Here is an 18559-nt window from a genome sequence, read left to right as displayed (position 1 = left end):
ATCAACCAACGTTAACCTGATTAAGGCAGAGAACACCCTGGGAAATATAAAATGCAGGGATCACTTGCAGTCTTTTTTTTTTTTTTTTTGAGACAGAGTTTTGCTCTGTTGCCAGGCGCCAGGCTGGAGTGCAGTGGCATGATCTCGGCTCACTGCAACCTCTGCCTCCCAGGTTCAAGCAATTCTCCTGCTTCAGCCTCCTAAGTAGCTAGCACTATAGGCAAACGCCACCATGCCCAGCTAATTTTTGTATTTTAGTAAAGACAGGGTTTCACTATGTGGGCTAGGATGGTCTCGATCTCTTGACCTCAGGATCTGCCCGCCTCGACCTCCCAAAGTGTTGGGATTACAGGCGTGAGCCACCATGCCCAGCCCTACTTGCAGTCTTTTACTTCAAGACCAATATATGACGGCCCAGTACTGTGGCGGGCCGTCATATATTGGTCTTGAAGTAAAACTAAATCATAGCACTTTGGAAGGCCGAGGCGGGCAGATCACTTGAGGTCAGGAGTTTGAGACTAGCCTGGCCAACAAAGTGAAACCCCATCTCTACCAAAAATATAAAAATTAGCCAGGCATGGTGGGGGGCACGTGTAATCCCAGCTACTCAGGAGGCTGAGGCAAGAGAATTGCTTGAACCTGAGAGGCAGAGGTTGCAGTGAGCCAAGATTGCACCATTGCCCTCCAACCTGGGCGGAAAAAATATATATATGAAAACCATGGATAAAACACAGCAATCCTAGTTCCCCCAAAGGAGGACTACCAAATAGAGGCACGCTTACGTGTGTAACGTATGCATCACATTTCCACTCAAAACTGCCTGGGAGATATAAACTGAATATCATTCTATATTACACAGCTCCCCTATTGCAAGTTTAAAGTTCTTAAGCAACAGGAGACAATAAGGGTGTGTTTTATTAAGGGTGTAACCAACTATAACTTGTATCAACAAGCTAATAAAAGTATTCACCTAAGCACATTTGTGCAGGGAGGGTAAAGGTTGGGTTTTGATATGCACTAAGGAGTGTCCTAGGTAGTTAGTGGGTGTTTTATTTTTATGCCTTTAGAACCAGATAAATGTGACGTTCAAACAAAGAGCTGAGCTTTGAGGCTTGAGCAAGCACCAGCAAATGTTCCGTTTTGCCCATCAAATCTATCTCTATGTATGGTTATAAAAAGAGCTCACCACTAAAAAAAATTATAAACTGGTTTGAGAGAATAACACATTATTCTTTTTAGACTAACAAGTGAACTAAACCAACGTCAAATGTTATACACTGGACCCAACAGCGGTATGCAGATGCACATGTATTCACCCCTTTATTTGGCTTCCAAAAGCCACTGCCTCTTTGTCACAACCCTTGTATTAAAAGCCAGTCATTCACATTTCACACTGTTCTTTCTACATTTGAAAAGATCTTTTTTAAAGCAGAACCTTTTAAAATTGCTTATAATAAATTATGGGAAGACAGACATCACCAACTCCACCTTAAATATTTTCAAAAAGATTGGTGACTAGAAATATGTTAGCAAAATATACTTCTTTGGAAAATATAAGAAGTTTCTGGTTATAGATGTAAATAAAAAATTGGAACCTATAATGGGGGCAAATTTTCATGTCTTACTCAGAAAAGAAAGTTCTGTAAATTTTCCCACATCTTTTTCCAGCTACAACTAATAACCCTACCTACATTAGTATGTAGGGATCGCATGACACATTAATCCTTCTGTTCTTTCCTTTCCGTCTTTTTATCCACTGAAGAAAATAAGAAATGAATTATAGCTCTGGCTGGAATCATGCATGTGTGTATACACACACACACACACACACACACACACACACACCCCTTTTTAAAGAGGTATTTGGTTCCTGAGGACAAAATTACTCTTTGATCCAATAACTAAATAAAACAAATTTATTTTCATTGAAAAATAACCTCAGCAATGAATTTAATAATACCAATCTCACTCCTTTGATACAAAATAAGAATTGAAAGCAGCTTGAAGAAGAGTGACTACTGAGATCAGCGCATGTGAAGCCACACAGCTTTGTAACTAACTGTCTAGCACCATTGAGGTACGAAAGCATGCCAGCTGGGCCAGCATTGTGCACCACAAAGTATGGGTTGTGAGCCTAAGTCCTGAGCACAAACCCTGCTTTCCGAGTTGGCAGGTGCTGAAAACACAGCAAATGTCACGCTTGCAACTCACTGGATGGAAGAGCTCTGGTAAAGTAAGCTAAAAAGAACAGAGTAACAGTTAAAACTTATTTCAACTTCATATTATCTTTTTTTTTCAAAATTAATAGTAGCTACAAGAAAACAGAAGCATGAGTAACAAACATTTAAAAGTTTATGTATGGTAAATAAAAAGCTTTAAAAAAAAGTGTAATATTGCTTATACCCATTACTGGAGATAGTAAAAAAGAAAAGTGTAATAAAGGCTTTTCACTATCTACATTCAAAGTAAATGGCATATGTAAAACTTACTAAACCTATTTTATTATCCTAATACTAAGGTTTAAAGCATAATCCCTAATCGGTTTATGATTTTACATGAAGTAGATTCTAATTATTATCATTATAACATGGTAGTTCTCTAGTTTGCTTCAGTTACCCCACCAAAAACATATCTAAAAATAAATTACAATATTTTCATATTGCTGTATTATAAATTGCATTTAATCTACAAAATATTTCAACTGTAGACCAGGCCAAATGTTTATGTTACCATCTTCAAACGAAACCATTTCAACTTTTTTTTCTCAAATATTCTTTAGTGGAATTCACATTCAGTATTTGAGACACAAGCTCAAAATTTCATTTTTCTCTTGTCAACTATCTGCCATAAGTCATTGCCGCAAGAAAAATCTGTTTTTAATTCATCCCTAGTGATATGCTCAAAGCTACTGCTCTCCTGCCTTTCCCCCTAAAAATGAAACTGAGTAAATTTTATTTTCATTAGGTAAAAAGGAAACTAAAACTAGATACAGTTGGTGATTTCACAGAGCTTAAAAACCCAATCTAAAGGCTCAATCCTTTGGATTTAAAATGTCAAGAAAAGAAATCAGTCTCTAGTTCTAAAGGGTAGAACATTGTGGGAGCAGTATGAAAAGAACATTTAGCCTATATACTAGCCTATGGATTTCTTAACCCTCCTCAGCAGTTCGTCAATCTATTATATTAACCAAAAGCAAAGATCTTTTGTGTGAATTCATACCCATGAATGTTCTGAGAGAGACTAGCTTGCTGATTCTGTATGTCTGTAACCTGCAGCTATAGTTTAACTATACCTAAAATACAAAAGAATTGATATGAATGAGAAGTTGGCTTGCTATTACTAGCTTACAACTTCTCTTAACTTTTGCAAGGGACAAAAACAAAACAAAACAAAAACACCTTGATTAAAAGCAGTGAGGCAACCGCCGTGCTGTTAAACTACCTAATGTAAAGACGCTTTGATTATGTTCTGTCCTAAGGAAGCACATCATATGATATTGACCTCAACTCTGTATAGCTCTCTTAAAATGGTTCAAAGACTACAACGCTCTAGAATTAACTAGAGAAAGCAATATGGCTATGGCCAACATATCTACAGTCATTATACTAAGCCTTCTAGACATTGAGATATTCATAGAACCACCAATACAAAGGTTAAAGAAATAAACCTGAAAAACCAAATGTATTCTTTTTCTTTTTTTTGGGAGGCAGGGTCTCGTTCTGTCGCCCAGGCTGGAGTACAGTGGCGCAATCTCGGCTCACTGCAACCTCTGCCTCCTGGGTTTAAGCAATTCTCCTGCCTCAGTCTCCTAAGGAGCTGGGACTACAAGCACACACCACCATGCCTGGCTAATTTTTTGTATTTCAGTAGAGATGGGGTTTTACCATGTTGCTAAGGCTGGTCTCGAACTCCTGAGCTCAGGCAATCCACCCACCTCGGCCTCCCAAAGTGCCAGGATTACAGGTGTGAACCACCGTGCCTGGCCAAACCAAATGTTTAGAGTAGCATAAACAACTGATTCACCATACTTTCTACACACTACACTGGTCTTAGTTCTAAACTAAGGACAAATCAGATAAACTAAAGTATTACTCAACATCAAACTTGAAAATGTCACTGTGAACGGCACTGTTAACTTAAAGCAAAGAAAATAAACCTGAGTCACTGATCAAGGAAATCAAATCTGGATGATGTAAGGTAGAAATCAATTATAAAATCTTAGCCCACTGCTTCCTAAATGGCCAATACAAAACCCAAATCCAATTCAACACTTTCATTAAACCCAATACTACCAGCTTCCTAATGCATGATCCTATGGGAACATGCTCTTGGTTCCTTTGTCTGATGTCACTTGGAATAATGCCTTGGCACTCAGACCTAATGAAGGAAGATATATCATATCTTTGTTCATTTGGTTTCAATTCAAATGCATTCACATTAACATTTTTCCCCATCATACCTGCATTTCTTAGTGAAAAATTGCTGAGGCCAGGCGTGGTGGCTCACACCTGTAATCCCAGCACTTCGGGAGGCCACGGCGGGAGGACTGTTAGAGGCAAGGAGTTGAAGACCAGCCTGGGTAACATGGCAAAACCCTGTCTCTACAAAAATCACAAAAATAGCTGCGTGTGGTGGGATATGCCTGTGGTCTCACCTACTAGGGAGGCTGAGGTGGGAGAATCACTTGAGCCCAGGAGATTGAGGTTGCAGTGAGCCATGATTGCACCACTGCACTCTAACTTGGGTGACACAGCGAGACACTATCTCAAAAAAAAAAAATTTACCACTTAAAACAGATAATGATCTAAATCTGAGGGGTATTCTTAATCTCTGCTGATTCTTAGTCATAAAGGACATTTCATGAAAATCTGGCATTATAATATCTGATCCTTATTTCTTCAGGGATTGAAAAAGAAAATGTACTTCAAGCCTAGCACAGTGGGAGTCCCAGCTACTCCACTGGGAGGCTGAGGCAGAAGAACTGATTGAGGCTAGGAGTTTGAGTCCAGCCCAGGCAATACAGTGAGACTTGGTCTATTAAAAAAATAAATAAATAAGTGCTTCAGTACCAGCCCCAGTTAGAGACTAAGGAAGAAGCAGCTACACAGTATGATTTTTAAGAAGTTCTAAAAGGTCTACCTATTCTAAACTTTCCCTCTCACTTATCTAGCACTCCTCCTCTCTTCACTCATTTAATCACTCCTAGAACACAAATGTCTACAATGGAACTGAATATATCAAAACCGTGGCACTGAGGAGTAAAATCTCAAACAACTAAACGTATTAGCTCCATGGGAAGAAGGGTCCTTGGAGGAAAGACCATTGATTTGGCCTTGGTGTGTGCTAGGAATCCCGCTAAGCTGCTTCACATTTCTCACCTAATATTCACATTCCTAATATGCAGAGTCTAAACCACTGCTTCTCTCTCCAAGCCGTTCCAAAGAAATGCAGGGAAGGGAAAGCAACCTTAAGTCCCTACTGTACAGAAGGCAATTTGCTAGCACCTTTAGCATACTTCAGTTTCACTGGGCAAGTAAGCAGTTCCAGAGACAAACTGAGAGTAGCCTCGAGAGGCATGGGGCATAAGAAAGGCAGACCCATATACGATACTCAAGCATGGCCTCTATGTGGCATGAGATGGTAGATGCCTGGGACTTTAGAGTGGCAAATTAGGTCATCTGTGTGTAGTCTGTGTCTTACACACACACACAAAAAAAAACCCATATTGGGGAGATTCCTCAAATTTATCACAATTTTCCTAAGGCCCAATCCTGATCTCAATCTATTTTAAAAATTGAAGTGGAAAAAGCTGGGCACAGTGTCTCAGGCCTGTAATCCCAACACTTTGGGAGGCCGAAGCGGGCGGATCACCTGAGGTTGGGAGTTCATGACCAGTCTGACCGACATGGAGAAACTCTGTCTCTACTAAAAATCTAAAATTAGCCAGGTGGGGTGGCGCGTGCCTGTAACCCCAGCTTCTTGGGAGGCTGAGGCAGAAGAATCGCTTTAGCCCGGGAAGCGGAGGTTGCAGTGAGATGAGATGGCACCATTACACCCCAGGCTGGGCAACAAGAGCGAAACTCCGTCTCAAAAAAAAAAAAAAAAAAAAAAGTGGAAGTGGACTAAACAATAAAATGTAAATTTCTGAGTTTCCTGGATATTTCTCGGCCAGGCACAGTGGCTCAAGTTTGTAATCTCAGCACTTTGAGAGGCTGAGGCAGGAGGATCTCTTGAACTCCAGAGTTCAAGACCAGCCTAGGCAACATAGTGAGACCCCTATCTCTACAAAAAATAGGAAAATTAGCCTGACATGGTGGCATGCACCTGTAGTCCCAGCTCCTAGGGAGGCTGAGGCAGAAGGATCGCTTAAGCCTGGGAGGTCAAAGCTGCAGTGAGTCATGATCACACCATGGCACTCCAGCCTGGGTGACAGAGTGAGACACTATCTCAAAAAAAAACCTCTGGTCAAATGCATACAAACTTATCAAATATGTATCAGAGAAAATATTCAAATTCAAACTTTAAGAAAACATGGACAAAGATTATTTAGATTTTTTTAGACTGAATACTCGTCTGACTGCTTCAAATATTTTATGTACATATGTATATATGAGTACAAATACTTTGGTTTAAAAGAACCATCAAGTTACCTAACAACTGATAGTTAACAAATGGAGTATTCAATCTCCCCATAAATACAGGCGACCCTTGAACAACATGGGTTTCAACTATGTGGGTCCACTTATACTTGGCTTTTTTCAATCAAACTCAGATCGAGAATACAATATTCTTGGGATGCAAAACTCACATATGTATAGATTTGGTTATAAGTGGGTGGTCCCAGTGTCCCTCGTGCGTACCAAGGGACAGCTATACTAGAAGCCTATTTTGTAGGGCTTTTTCTAAGCCTCAATCAATTTCAGGAGTATTATGGACTGAATGTTGGATTTCTCCTAAAATCCACATATTGAGGCCCTGACCCCCCTCCCTTAATGTGATGGTATCTGGAGATAGGACCTTTGTGAAATAATGAAGGTTAGAGTAGGGCATGAGAGTGAGGCCCTCAGGATGGGGTTAGTGCTCTTTTGTTTTTGTTTTGAGATGGAATCTTGTTCTGTCGCCCAGGCTGGAGTGCAGTGGCATGATCTCAGCTCACTGCAACCTCCACCTCCTGGGTTCTGGCAATTCTCCTGCCTCAGCCTCCCCAGTAGCTGGGACTACAGGCATGCACCACCACGTCCAGCTAATTTTTCTATTTTTAGTAGAGATGGGGTTTTGCCATGTTAGCCAAGCTGGTCTCGAACTACTGACCTCAGGTGATCTGCCCGCCTTGGCCTCCCAAAGTGCTAGGATTACAGGCATGAGCCATCATGCCCAGTCGGGGTTAGTGCTCTTTATGAGAAGAGACACCAGAGAGCTTATGTGCTCTCTCTCTCCTCTAACCCTACTGCACACAAAGAAGTCATGTAGACACACAGGGAGATGGCAGTCACCTACAAGCCTAGAGAAGAGGCCTTAAAATAAAACTACCTTGCCAGCATGATGATCTTGGAATTCCAGCCTTCAGAACTAACTTTCTAGAAATAAATTTCTGTTGTTTAAGCCACCAAGTTTATGGTATTTTATTATGGCAACATGAGCTGACAAGGATACAGAACTTTAAATATCATCTAAGTGCCCTTGTTTTATGGAGAGAAAAACTGAAGACCAAAAAAGGAAAGTGACTTGGCTACGTCTAATCATTTTTTCTCCAAAACTTAGTATTTTAAAAAATAATTTGTTTGACATCTATCCTATTGCTTAACAGATTTTAACAATTACCTGTAGTTATAAAATGAAAGGAACCAAAATAAATTCAACTGAATTTCAGGTTCAGAAAATCATCTGCTTAGTTCATTGCAAATAATGAAATGATCTTACTTCTGCTACATAATGTCTTCATCATACAAATTCCAATAGGAAACCTTAGCTCACTAACTGAATAATGGGGGAAGACAGCTTATTTCGTAGACAGCTCCAGTATTCAGAATTGCCCTTTCAGTTTAATCCAGTTAATTACTTTTTAATTAAATAATAACCACAACAATTGGTACTTCCAAATACAAAGCCAAGAAGAATTCTGTCCTATCTCTTGAACAAACTATATTATCAATTGTTTGATCCAACTGATTCTCTCACTGAATCTGGGCTTTCCCTGTAGGCCTGCTGGGGTTTACAGAGGGGATAAACAACTCAGCCTTGTGTGCCTTGCTTATGACTGCTTCTCAAAAATCAAAATATTACTGTCATTCAAAATAACAGTATAAAAGCAGTTTCACTGAAACACAAATAGATCTCTAAGGTTCTATTTATAAATAGCACCACATGTAGGTGCTATTTTCACTCACAATTTCAGGCCTTTCTTCCAAAGCTTGCATACAGCTCTTTAATTCCACCAAGTATGTTTTATTAAATACCATATTATAATTTTTCCCCATTCAGACACCAACTAGGCTTCTTATTGAGATCATATAAGGAAAACCTAATTATTACTGTTTCAATGCATCTAAATTTATTTCATTACCAAAACCAACAGAGTAGGGGCTAGCTGCTGTTGCAGCAAGGCAGACGGATATGGAGCATAAACTGCACTTTCCTCCACTCTTCCTTCCCCTACTCCACCCCTCAAAGTTCTACGGTTGGAAATCATCCTAACATTTTTTCATCCTAACATTTTTTTAGCCAGGATGTACTAAAATTAGATGGGAACAAAGGCCTGACATTTTCCTATTAGCAGAAGGGTTAGGAGGAAAATGTGAACTGACAGCACCCACACTCTTCTACATTTAGCCTCTTCCTCCTGACAATTCCCTCCTCTATGCAGCAGTAAGGCAGGCAAAAGCTGGGGAACTACAGCCATCCCACACCATTTCAACTCTGCTATCGTCATTGATGATAAACTGCCTGATCTGTAATATATTAATGAAAAGTGAGAAATACACTTCATAGTCCCCTTATTCAACCAGAGTATTTTCGTATTTTTTCCTAACCTACTCAATACTAACTGCTGGATTATGTGTAAATTTTTACATATTTGGGAAAACAGATGTATTAGCTTCGCTTTTCTTAAGACGCTTCCAGAAAGCATGAACAATAAAGATCACTCACTAAAATACTTATCATTTGCTGATATGGTACGGTAATAATAGAACAGAACATGGAAGAATTTATCATTTCTCATCTCTTCAGAAAACAAAGAAATCATTTCTTTTGAAAACAAAAATGTAGATTTTGGCTTTTTATTGCTTCTTCTAACAAGCTAGGCAAGTAATTTGCAAATACTTGAGGGCTCAATTGATCTCCTAGTTGTAAGTCTTTTTTTACAATGGTATCAGCATGACAAAAGTACATTCTGCCAGCCTACACATCTCAGTTTTTGAAGTTCTACTCCATAAAAGCAGGATAGGATATTGATACATTCATGTCTTAGGAATTATTCCTATCTTTTTAAGTTTATTTCCCTGGGCCTAAACTATAGTGACAGCTCAAAATTCAGCTAGAGAAGTCCTTTTAATGATCAGTCTAATGCACCGTGTTGTAAAAGATTTTTAAAACTCAGTAAGTACTGACTCAAGCTCTCTTTTTTTCCTGGTTACTGGAGCCCATCTTGACATCTAAGCTGGAAATGAATGATCTTTCAACAACACTCCAGGGATTTTGCTAAGGTCATATTCAATCATTCATTAGGCTTCTTACCCAGCGCTTTTCAGGGTTCCATTGTAGAGCTGGTTTTATTCAGCATTTATGTAGCCTGTGGGCTTGGGTATTTGTCTGCTTGATGTTGAGTTTCATTTCTATGCCCCGAACATAGGAATCCATCAATTGACCAAAGAATTTCAAACTATTCTTTTACTTTTCTAACAAATTGCATGGTGTATATGAAGAATAAATTAGCATTAATTTTCTTCCATTAACTGTTAATAAAACATGCTGATGAGCTCCCCTTTCTTCTATAGACATCTCTGTTTCCTGCCTAACCAAGAGAAATGTAAGGATTTCCTAATTTTTTTCCCACTATGCAATTGTCTTTCAGCCATATATGCTCCTCACCTCCCACAATCAAGCTCTAGGTCACAGGCAGCCTTCATTCAGTGAAGTGTACTAGACAAGACTTCTTTCAGAGCCCATCAACAGTCCCCTCCCACACACAGACACACAATTAGCTAAAGAAGTTACTACTGTGGAACACAAGACACTTGGTCTCATACTCTCAAAGCAGAGAGCTGTCCAGGAGCACATACACTTTAGCTTACAGAGCCAAAAACAGGAAATCAAACCCCAGGGATCTCCCCTGGAGACAAACTGTTCACATTTGTACAGATTTTCATTGTAGGCCACCAGACAGAGAGAGAGAAGACACACACATACACACACACAATTCATAAAATAAAATTACTTAAAAGAACATAAATGAAAGTCATTAACATAGGCAGGAATACGCTATTTCTCTGTATACCAATTTGAAGAAAATTATTTCAAGGCCATATGAAACAACTACTAATGCAGTTTCCTTAAAAATTGAGGTTTCTGTTATACTCTGGATAAAAGTGAACTGAGGTCAACATACAGTACTGCATTACAGTATCACAGAAATTTAAAAATAAGTCAGTCCACCGAAGCACATGACTCATAAAAAGATGGAAAGTCTTTTGTATATACTTAGCTCCCTTATTTCTTAAAAAAAAAAAAAAAAAAAAAAAAAAGACCCAGAAGATTGTAAGCATACCACAGATGAAGAAAAAAGGAAAACTCAGTGCTACTACAATGGGAAAAAAATCATTCAAGGACAGTTTGTACTTATTTTTAAATGGCTTTGGTCAGGCTGCCAAGAGTGGTATCAGGTTTGATTCTCACACACATAAATACCAGTCCCAAAAAGCAACTCTAACTTGTGCACCTGGCTTAAAACAAAATGTACTGAAAACTTTCTATTTGCCAATTGGTGTAACCCACCCATTCAGGCCTCAATTCCCTTTGGACTTGCATACGCACTTCCTACACACAGAAGTGGCCTGTTATGCAGCAATAACATCATAATGAAAAGCAACAATTCTGTGCAGGCTCCACAGAGATCTCGTTTGCATTTCAAACAAGTTTCCTCAAAATAAGTGTCTTTTGATTAAATGAAATTACAATTCCAACTTCTTATCCACAGAAAACAGAATTCACTACATAACTTACTGCTCCTTTTTATAACTGCATAATTTCTGTCACAGTTACCCACATATTTATACAATTTAACAATGCCAAGTTAAATAATGTATTTATAGTTTGTTTCAGGAAACTGGGAACATTTGCTGACCTGGTTTTTAACAGTTTGGTATTATGTGAAAATATTAATTTCTTATTGGCATTTTTCGACCTTCTATTTTTTCTGGTTTTAGTCCTAAAGAGGCTAGCTTCCAGGAGGATTACAGTAATAAGAAGAGATGACAACTTCCTTTTCCTAACCTTATCAAAAGCTCTATGATTTAAAAAAAAAAAAAACTTCACCTTTGCAAATGGCCCAAACATGCCCCAAATAGTGACTCGAAAAGCTTTTCAACAAACAACCATTCCAAGCTTTCTATGAATAAAACTCAACATCTCAGTCTAGTCACATAGAAAGCCTAGTCTGTAGGATTAGTGCATTAAAATAGCATATACTTAACTCAAAATCCTAAAAGAGTACTTAACTATATTTGAAATAAAATATTATGTGGAAAAAAACAACAAAGACCAGATCTCAAAAACTATGAAATTTTCTACAGTTTAAGATATGCTATCAGCCGGGCGTCGTGGCTCATGCCTGTAATCCAAGCACTTTGGAGGCTAAGGTGGGCGGATCACCTGATGTCGGGAGTTCAAGACCAGCCTGACCAACACGGTAAAACACCGTCTTTATTGAAAAAAAAAAAAAAAAAAAAGTGCTATGTTATAAAATCAACACAATTTTGTAAACAATTTAAATTGCATGTATTTTGAAGTAATTTCTCACTTTTTACATGTTGAAAATAAAAAATGTTATTTTTCTTTAAAGTCCACATACATGTCTTCAACTATCTTGTCTTAATGGCTGAATGATGCTGATCTAAATATAAAACTCACTCCCCCGCCTACCCCTCCCCAAAAAGAAAAAGGACATAATGTTAGACTTATTCAATACAGGAGTAACATTTGCCAAATAAACAAAAATTCTGTTAGTTATGTTACCCAATAGGCCCACAAAGCTGAAAATCATCAAAAAAGTATATAAAAATTTGTATTATGGCTCCAATATTAAAATATTACCACAAATACAAAACGGTATTAAGTGTGAATATGCCTTATCTTTTCAAAAACAAGCAGAGACTTAGCACCTGTGAGGCTGAATGTGCTAGGAGAAAAGAATGTGTTTTAAAGTCAGAGAGACCCAGATAAAAATCCTGGCTCCATCCTGTACTGTTTGACCTCATCAAAGTGACATCACTTCTCTCAGTTTCCTTTTTCTTACAGGTAGAAACAAGAAGGAGCAATACATACCTCAAGAAGATATTGAAAAGATTCAATTACTTAATAAGACAACTTAACATAACGCTAGCAAATAATAATATCCCTTAGTTCCCTTTCCTTCTACTACCTGTTTATCCCTTACAGTGTGTGGAAGACCACAGCTACAAAATGCAGGCTTGATAACTTTTGAGCAACTGATACATTTCTCCGATTTTGTTTAACTATATACATAAAGGTAACAGGCCTTTTCTCAGGTATTAATTAATTTTAAAAATAACCACCATCCAACACAAAATAGTATTTCTTGTTATATTTCATAAATAGTCTAACAAAATATTAAGAAAGCTGTTTGCTTATTATTCTGGTGCTGGAATAATTTGGTCAGATATTCATAAATAGTTATATTCAATCCAACTTTATGAAGGCACAAAAATTAAGAACACATGCTTTCTATAAACTCATTTACTACTTTAAAGTTTTTAACTGTTTAGCAGTTACGGGAAATTTTTTTAATCAAAAAGAAAACTACATTTCAAATACAAAAGAAAATTAAAAATTATTCTTGATTGATCTCTAAAACCCAACCACTTAGGTGCTCATGATTATTATTCTCTTTTACCAATCCATTATATTGTATTCAACATGTGCATCCTGTGTACTTACTAAGCATTTATTTGCACATGGATTTTCCGTGTCAGGGTAAATTTGCTGTGTAGATTCTGTGTAGCTACCTGAATTTGTCCAAGGAAGTCTCACATTTTTTGGAAAACCAATGCTGCTACACTGTTTCCAGATCTGCCTCCAAAGCTGAACTTGGGTGTTGGCAGCTCTTCGAAAAGTTCAAATCCTGTCAGACAAAATTAAAATACTTTTATTAAAGATTGAATCGCATAGTTACATTTATTTATATACATGCATTAACACTGTACTTTTAAACCCGTTATAAAACGATGATTCTAAACTCTATATTGTGCTGAATTTCATTTCACGATTTTTCAATTCTACTACGTACATACAGCATATGTATGCACACCCAAAATCACTTTGAATTTAACAAGGAAAAGACAAGACCAAAAACAAATTGCAAAGAACAGGCTTTCCATTCACATCCCATTTCCTCCACTTCCTGTTTATCATCCCTGCAAAGCTGTATCTCTGTTAGCCTCTAACACCTCAGTTGTAGGAAGCAGCTAGCGTATGTCAAGTTTTGTTTGTGTGTTTTTTTTTTGCGACGGAGTCTTACTCCATCACCCAGGCTGGAGTGCAATGGCACAAGCTCAGCTCACTGCAACCTCTGCCTCCTGAGTTCAATCGATTCTCGTGACTCAGCCTCTCGAGTATCTGGAATTACAGGTACACGCCATCACACCTGGCTAATTTTTTGTATTTTTAGTACAGATGGGGTTTCGCCGTGTTGGTCAGGCTGGTCTAGAACTCCTGATCTCAAGTGATAGACTCACCTCAGCCTCCCAAAGTACTGGGATTACAGGCGTGAGCCACATCGCCTGGCCCTGTGTCGAGTTCTTATTATGTGCCAGTCATTATTTTGAGTGATTTATATGTAGTAATCTAATTAATTCACACTACACATATAAAAGCAGTTAATACAGAAAGGCAAAATAACATGGAAATATAAATGAATCTGTAGAAGATGAAAAAGTTCTGGAGAAGGATGATGATGACAATTGCACAAAACTTTAAGTCTACTTAATACCACAGAAGTGTACACTTAAAAATGGTTATAAAATGATATATATATTTCAGCAGAATTAAAAACAATAATTTATAACAAAAATGAAGATTCAAACTAAACTAACTAATAAAGGGCCTGGAAGACAAGGAACTAATAACTTTCAAAGCATCACAGTATAGTTTAAAAAAAAATTAACTTGGAATCTAAAATCCTAGGTTCAAGTCTCAGCTTTACCACTTACTAAATGAGATAGGCTATCAAGTTACCTCTACCATGATCCTGAGTTCTATGCAAAGAGGCTACTTACTAATACCAATGCCCACCCCCACTCCCATCAAATTCACTGTGATTTTGTAAAGATCCAAATAAGATAATATAGTGTTTTCCAGCCAGGCGCAGTGGCTCATGCCTGTAATCCCAGCACTTTGGGAGGCCACAGCGGGAGGATCACCTGAGGTCTGGAGGTTGAGACCAATCAGACCAACATGGAGAAACTCCATCTCTACTAAAAATACAAAATTAGTCAGGCGTGGTGGCACATGCCTGTAATCCCAGCTACTCAGGAGGCTGAGGCAGGAGAATCGCTTGAACCCAGGAGGCAGAGGTTGCACTCCAGTCTGAACAATAAGAGTGAAACTCCATCTCAAAAAAAAAAGAAGGGGGATGTAGTGTTGTATTTTTCTAAACTATAAAATAAAATGTTTTATTATTTTGCTTTTAAAAAGGCCAGGCACAGTGGCTCATGCCTGTAATCCCAACACTTTGGGAGGCCAAGGCAGGCAAATCACCTGAGGTCAGGAGTTCGAGACCAGCTTGGCAGACATGGCAAAGCCCCGTCTCTACTATAAATACAAAAAATTAGCTGGGCATGATGACTCACACCTATAGTCCCAGCTACTTGGGAGGCTAAGGCAGGAGAATCGCTTGAACCCGGGAGGCAGAGGTTGCAGTGAGCAGAGATCGCACCGTTGCACTACAGCCTGGGCGACAAGGCAAGACTTCATCTCAAAAAATTAATTAATTGATTAAAATAATAAAATAAAACAAATAAAGCTGTAAGGTCACTTAATAAGATGTCGACCAGGGCCAGGCATGGTATAATCCCAGCACTTTGGGAGGCTAAGGTGGGCAGCTCTCTTGAGGCCAGGAATTTGAGACCGGCCTGGACAACATGGTGAAACCCCATCTCTACAAAAAACACACAAAAAAAGCTGTTGTGGTGACCTGTACCTGTGCACCTGTAGTCCCAGCTACTTGGGAGGCTGAGGTGGGAGACTGCTGGGTGATGGAGGCTGTGGTAAGCCAAGATTATGCCACTGCACTCCAGCCTGGGCAACAGAACCAGGCTCTGTCTCAAAATAAATTTAAAAATTAAAGTAAAATAAAATGCCAATCAAGGTTTTCCCTCATTGATGGATCTATTAATTTTTGAATTTTTTTTTTCTTGAGGCAAGGGTGGGATTCTGTATTTTCTAAATTTCCATGCTTTGAGCTCAAATAACTCTTGTAAACAGGAAAAAAAAATGTTTAAAATAATGTATACTGGCCAGGTGCAGTGGCTCGGGCCTCTAATCCCAGCACTTTGGGAGGCCCAGGTGGGAGAATCACTTGAGCCCAGGAGTTTGAGACCAGCCTGGACAACATGGCAAAATCCTGTCTCTACTAAAAATATAAAATTATCCAGGCATGATGACGTGAGCCTGTAGTTCCAGCTACTCAGAAGGCTGAAGTGGAAAGATCGCTTGAGCCCAAGAAGTCAAGGCTGCAGGGAGCCGAAATCCTGCCACTGCACTCCAACCTGGGCAACAGAGAGAAATAGAGAGACTCTGTCTCAAAAAAAAAGAAAGAAAGAAATTATATTATTGCATCAATTGGTCTATCATACTGTTTCATTATACATCCTAATTCATGTTCCTCATCTAATTTCACTAAATATTAATAACTAAATATTAAAATGCTTATTAAAAGCTTATTGTAAGAAAACTTCCAAATTAGGACATTCCTTTTAATAAAATAATATGATGTATCTTAATGCTGGAAAATGCAGGCATTGTGTTGGGTACATACATAGTTATACACTCATATTTGTTTTCAAAAATTTTACAAATGCTTTGGATGTTTAATAATACAAATTTTCTGTCTGTATAAATTTTCCAGGACTTTTTAACTACTTGAACTAACCCTACAGAATTGGAATTATTATATTTCAAGATAGAATACACCAAAAATATTAACAGCGGTTGTACTCCACTGATGGCAAACAAATTGTTTTAATTATTTTAATCTGTATATTTATATGTTGATGTTATTGATATTTTTCAACTATTTAAATAATAAATTTGAATTACTTTTTCTTTTAAAGGACAGCTCCCCAAACCAGAATAGGTTCAGAAAGACTCCTTTAAATTACTTCTAAAGTTAGATGGGTGGTTATTGTTTTCATTCTTTCGTTGCCATAAAGTCAAGTCCCTTGGACATCAAATTAAAATACAAGCAAGTGGTTCCAGGTAACCCTCACCAAAACAAATAACACAAAGTATTTGTATAATCAGGGGTATCATGGAAAAAAAAGAAAGATCTGTTTCAACAGTTTTATGAACATTTATATTTCAAATAATAAAAGAACCTTAAAAGATTGGTGAAACAAGCGTTATTCTATGCAAAGAGAATGTGGCAGCCAACTTGAGTAGTCAGAAACAAGACCTTTGGCAGTGACGCGTGCAGCAGTGTATTCTGTTACTTTCCCGTATCTAACTCCAAATATCATTTTCTAAGGGACTCATGCCTAAAAAATGTTTTCAATTGTATATAACTATTTATATAACGTTTCCCGTTATAACATTTCGCTTAAATACTGTATTTAGCTCTAAAATTGAACATAAAGAGTTTACTCAATAGTTTTCAGACACAGACACATTTTTAAGTACTCTAACCAGGCTAAAGTCTGTTCCTCATTATCAAAGACAGACAAATATGTTTTTGTCTGCTGGTTCTAGGAGTAAAAAAGAACACCTGTATTTAAAAACCAGAAAAGAAACTTGTCCTACACAGTGTAACTCTGAGCATTTATTAAAACTGTCAAGGTTCAGGAAGAGGAAAAGCCTATTGATACAGGGCCTCAACAGTTCTAAAGGAAACAAATTTAACATGGAGGATAATAAAATAAATGGCATGAAATAAAAAACAATAAATCACATATAATTCTTGTTTTCCAGAGGCAATAGTAATGAAGCCATAAGCTCACATTTCAAGCCTCAAACACTTCAGGTTTTACATTAAGTAATCTGTCAAAGCCATTGAACACACACAAAAGGACATGTGTTAAGTGTTCTCCCAGCCTGTTCCCTTAATACTAAAAAGAAAACAAACTCTAAAATAAGGTATATGCAGTGTGGTTATAACTAATGGTGCCCAGTAAACTACTCTCTTGAGGTAATTCACCTCCCATTAGCTTCTGACAACTGAGATTCAAAATTTAACCAAATATTGAGTACCATATTATTTACCCAAGACTCCACCCTGAAAATTTCTCCTATTCTATCAAAAAAAAAAAAAAAAAAAAAAGTGCAGTATCTGGAATAAAAAAGAAAAGAGAGGGGAAAAAAACCTAATCTAAAAGGATTCTAAGGAGAAAACAAGCAAATATCTACAGATTCTCAAGATACATTCCCAGAAATGGCTGTGTACTACATGAACAAACTGGCAGATAAAATATTTCTTAAAAAATGCAAAGAACAGCCTGCCAGAGAACTCAAAATATTCTGTGTGTAGATTACAGATTATCATTTCTCACAAGATCCCCGCTAAGTAGACACTGCACTAATTACACTTTGCTAACTAGGCAAAAAAGGATCCTGCCTCAGCACCAGAATCTTCTATCAATTCCATACATTTTAATTCTGTGTAATCTTAAAAATAATTGTTTTATATCCTCTGAAAACAAGAATTGTTCTATAATCTCTGAATACCTAAATGACCACTAGGACAAGACAGCTAAAATATCTATAATATTAAAACTCTCATCTTGTAAGACAAAAGTACTTCTTCCATTTGCATTATTATGGATTTGCCAGTAAATCAGTGCACTGAAGTCAGAAGCACAATATATGTGCTTTTGTTTGAGTCTATAAATAATAGATTATATACCTTAAATAAAAGACTGTGGCTGGGCGAGGTGGTTCATGCCTATAATCCCAGCACTTTGGGAGGCCAAGGCAGACGATCACCTGAGGTCAGTAGTTTGAGATCAGCCTGACCAATATGATGAAACCCCATCTCTACTAAAACTACAAAAATTAGTTGGGCATGGTGGCATGCGCCTGTAATCCCAGATACTCAGGAGACTGAGACAAGAGA

At 37.8% G+C, this 18559-nt stretch overlaps 1 protein-coding gene across 6 annotated transcripts in view; it reads right to left on the bottom strand.

The window, feature by feature from the left end:
- EEF1AKMT2 (EEF1A lysine methyltransferase 2) overlaps positions 1-18559 on the bottom strand; it is a 73884-nt gene that overhangs the window by 39773 nt on the left and 15552 nt on the right. For 2 of the 6 annotated variants that reach the window (XM_064373752.1, XM_064373753.1), the window contains exon 6: positions 13242-13357. In XM_064373752.1, the coding sequence (XP_064229822.1) occupies positions 13263-13357 (95 nt within the window). In that variant the 3' untranslated portion in view covers positions 13242-13262. Of the gene's footprint in view, positions 1-1888; positions 13358-18559 lie in introns of those variants that run through there. The other 4 variants (XM_064373750.1, XM_012453396.2, XR_010341732.1 and 1 more) reach the window with 3 other exon arrangements.

This window comes from Aotus nancymaae, unplaced genomic scaffold (genome assembly GCF_030222135.1).
Source record: "Aotus nancymaae isolate 86718 unplaced genomic scaffold, 86718_ANA_hifiasm-v0.15.2.pri h1tg000010l, whole genome shotgun sequence".
NCBI classification, from domain to species: Eukaryota; Metazoa; Chordata; class Mammalia; order Primates; family Aotidae; genus Aotus; species Aotus nancymaae.
This window is presented reverse-complemented; position numbering and strand designations above follow the sequence as displayed.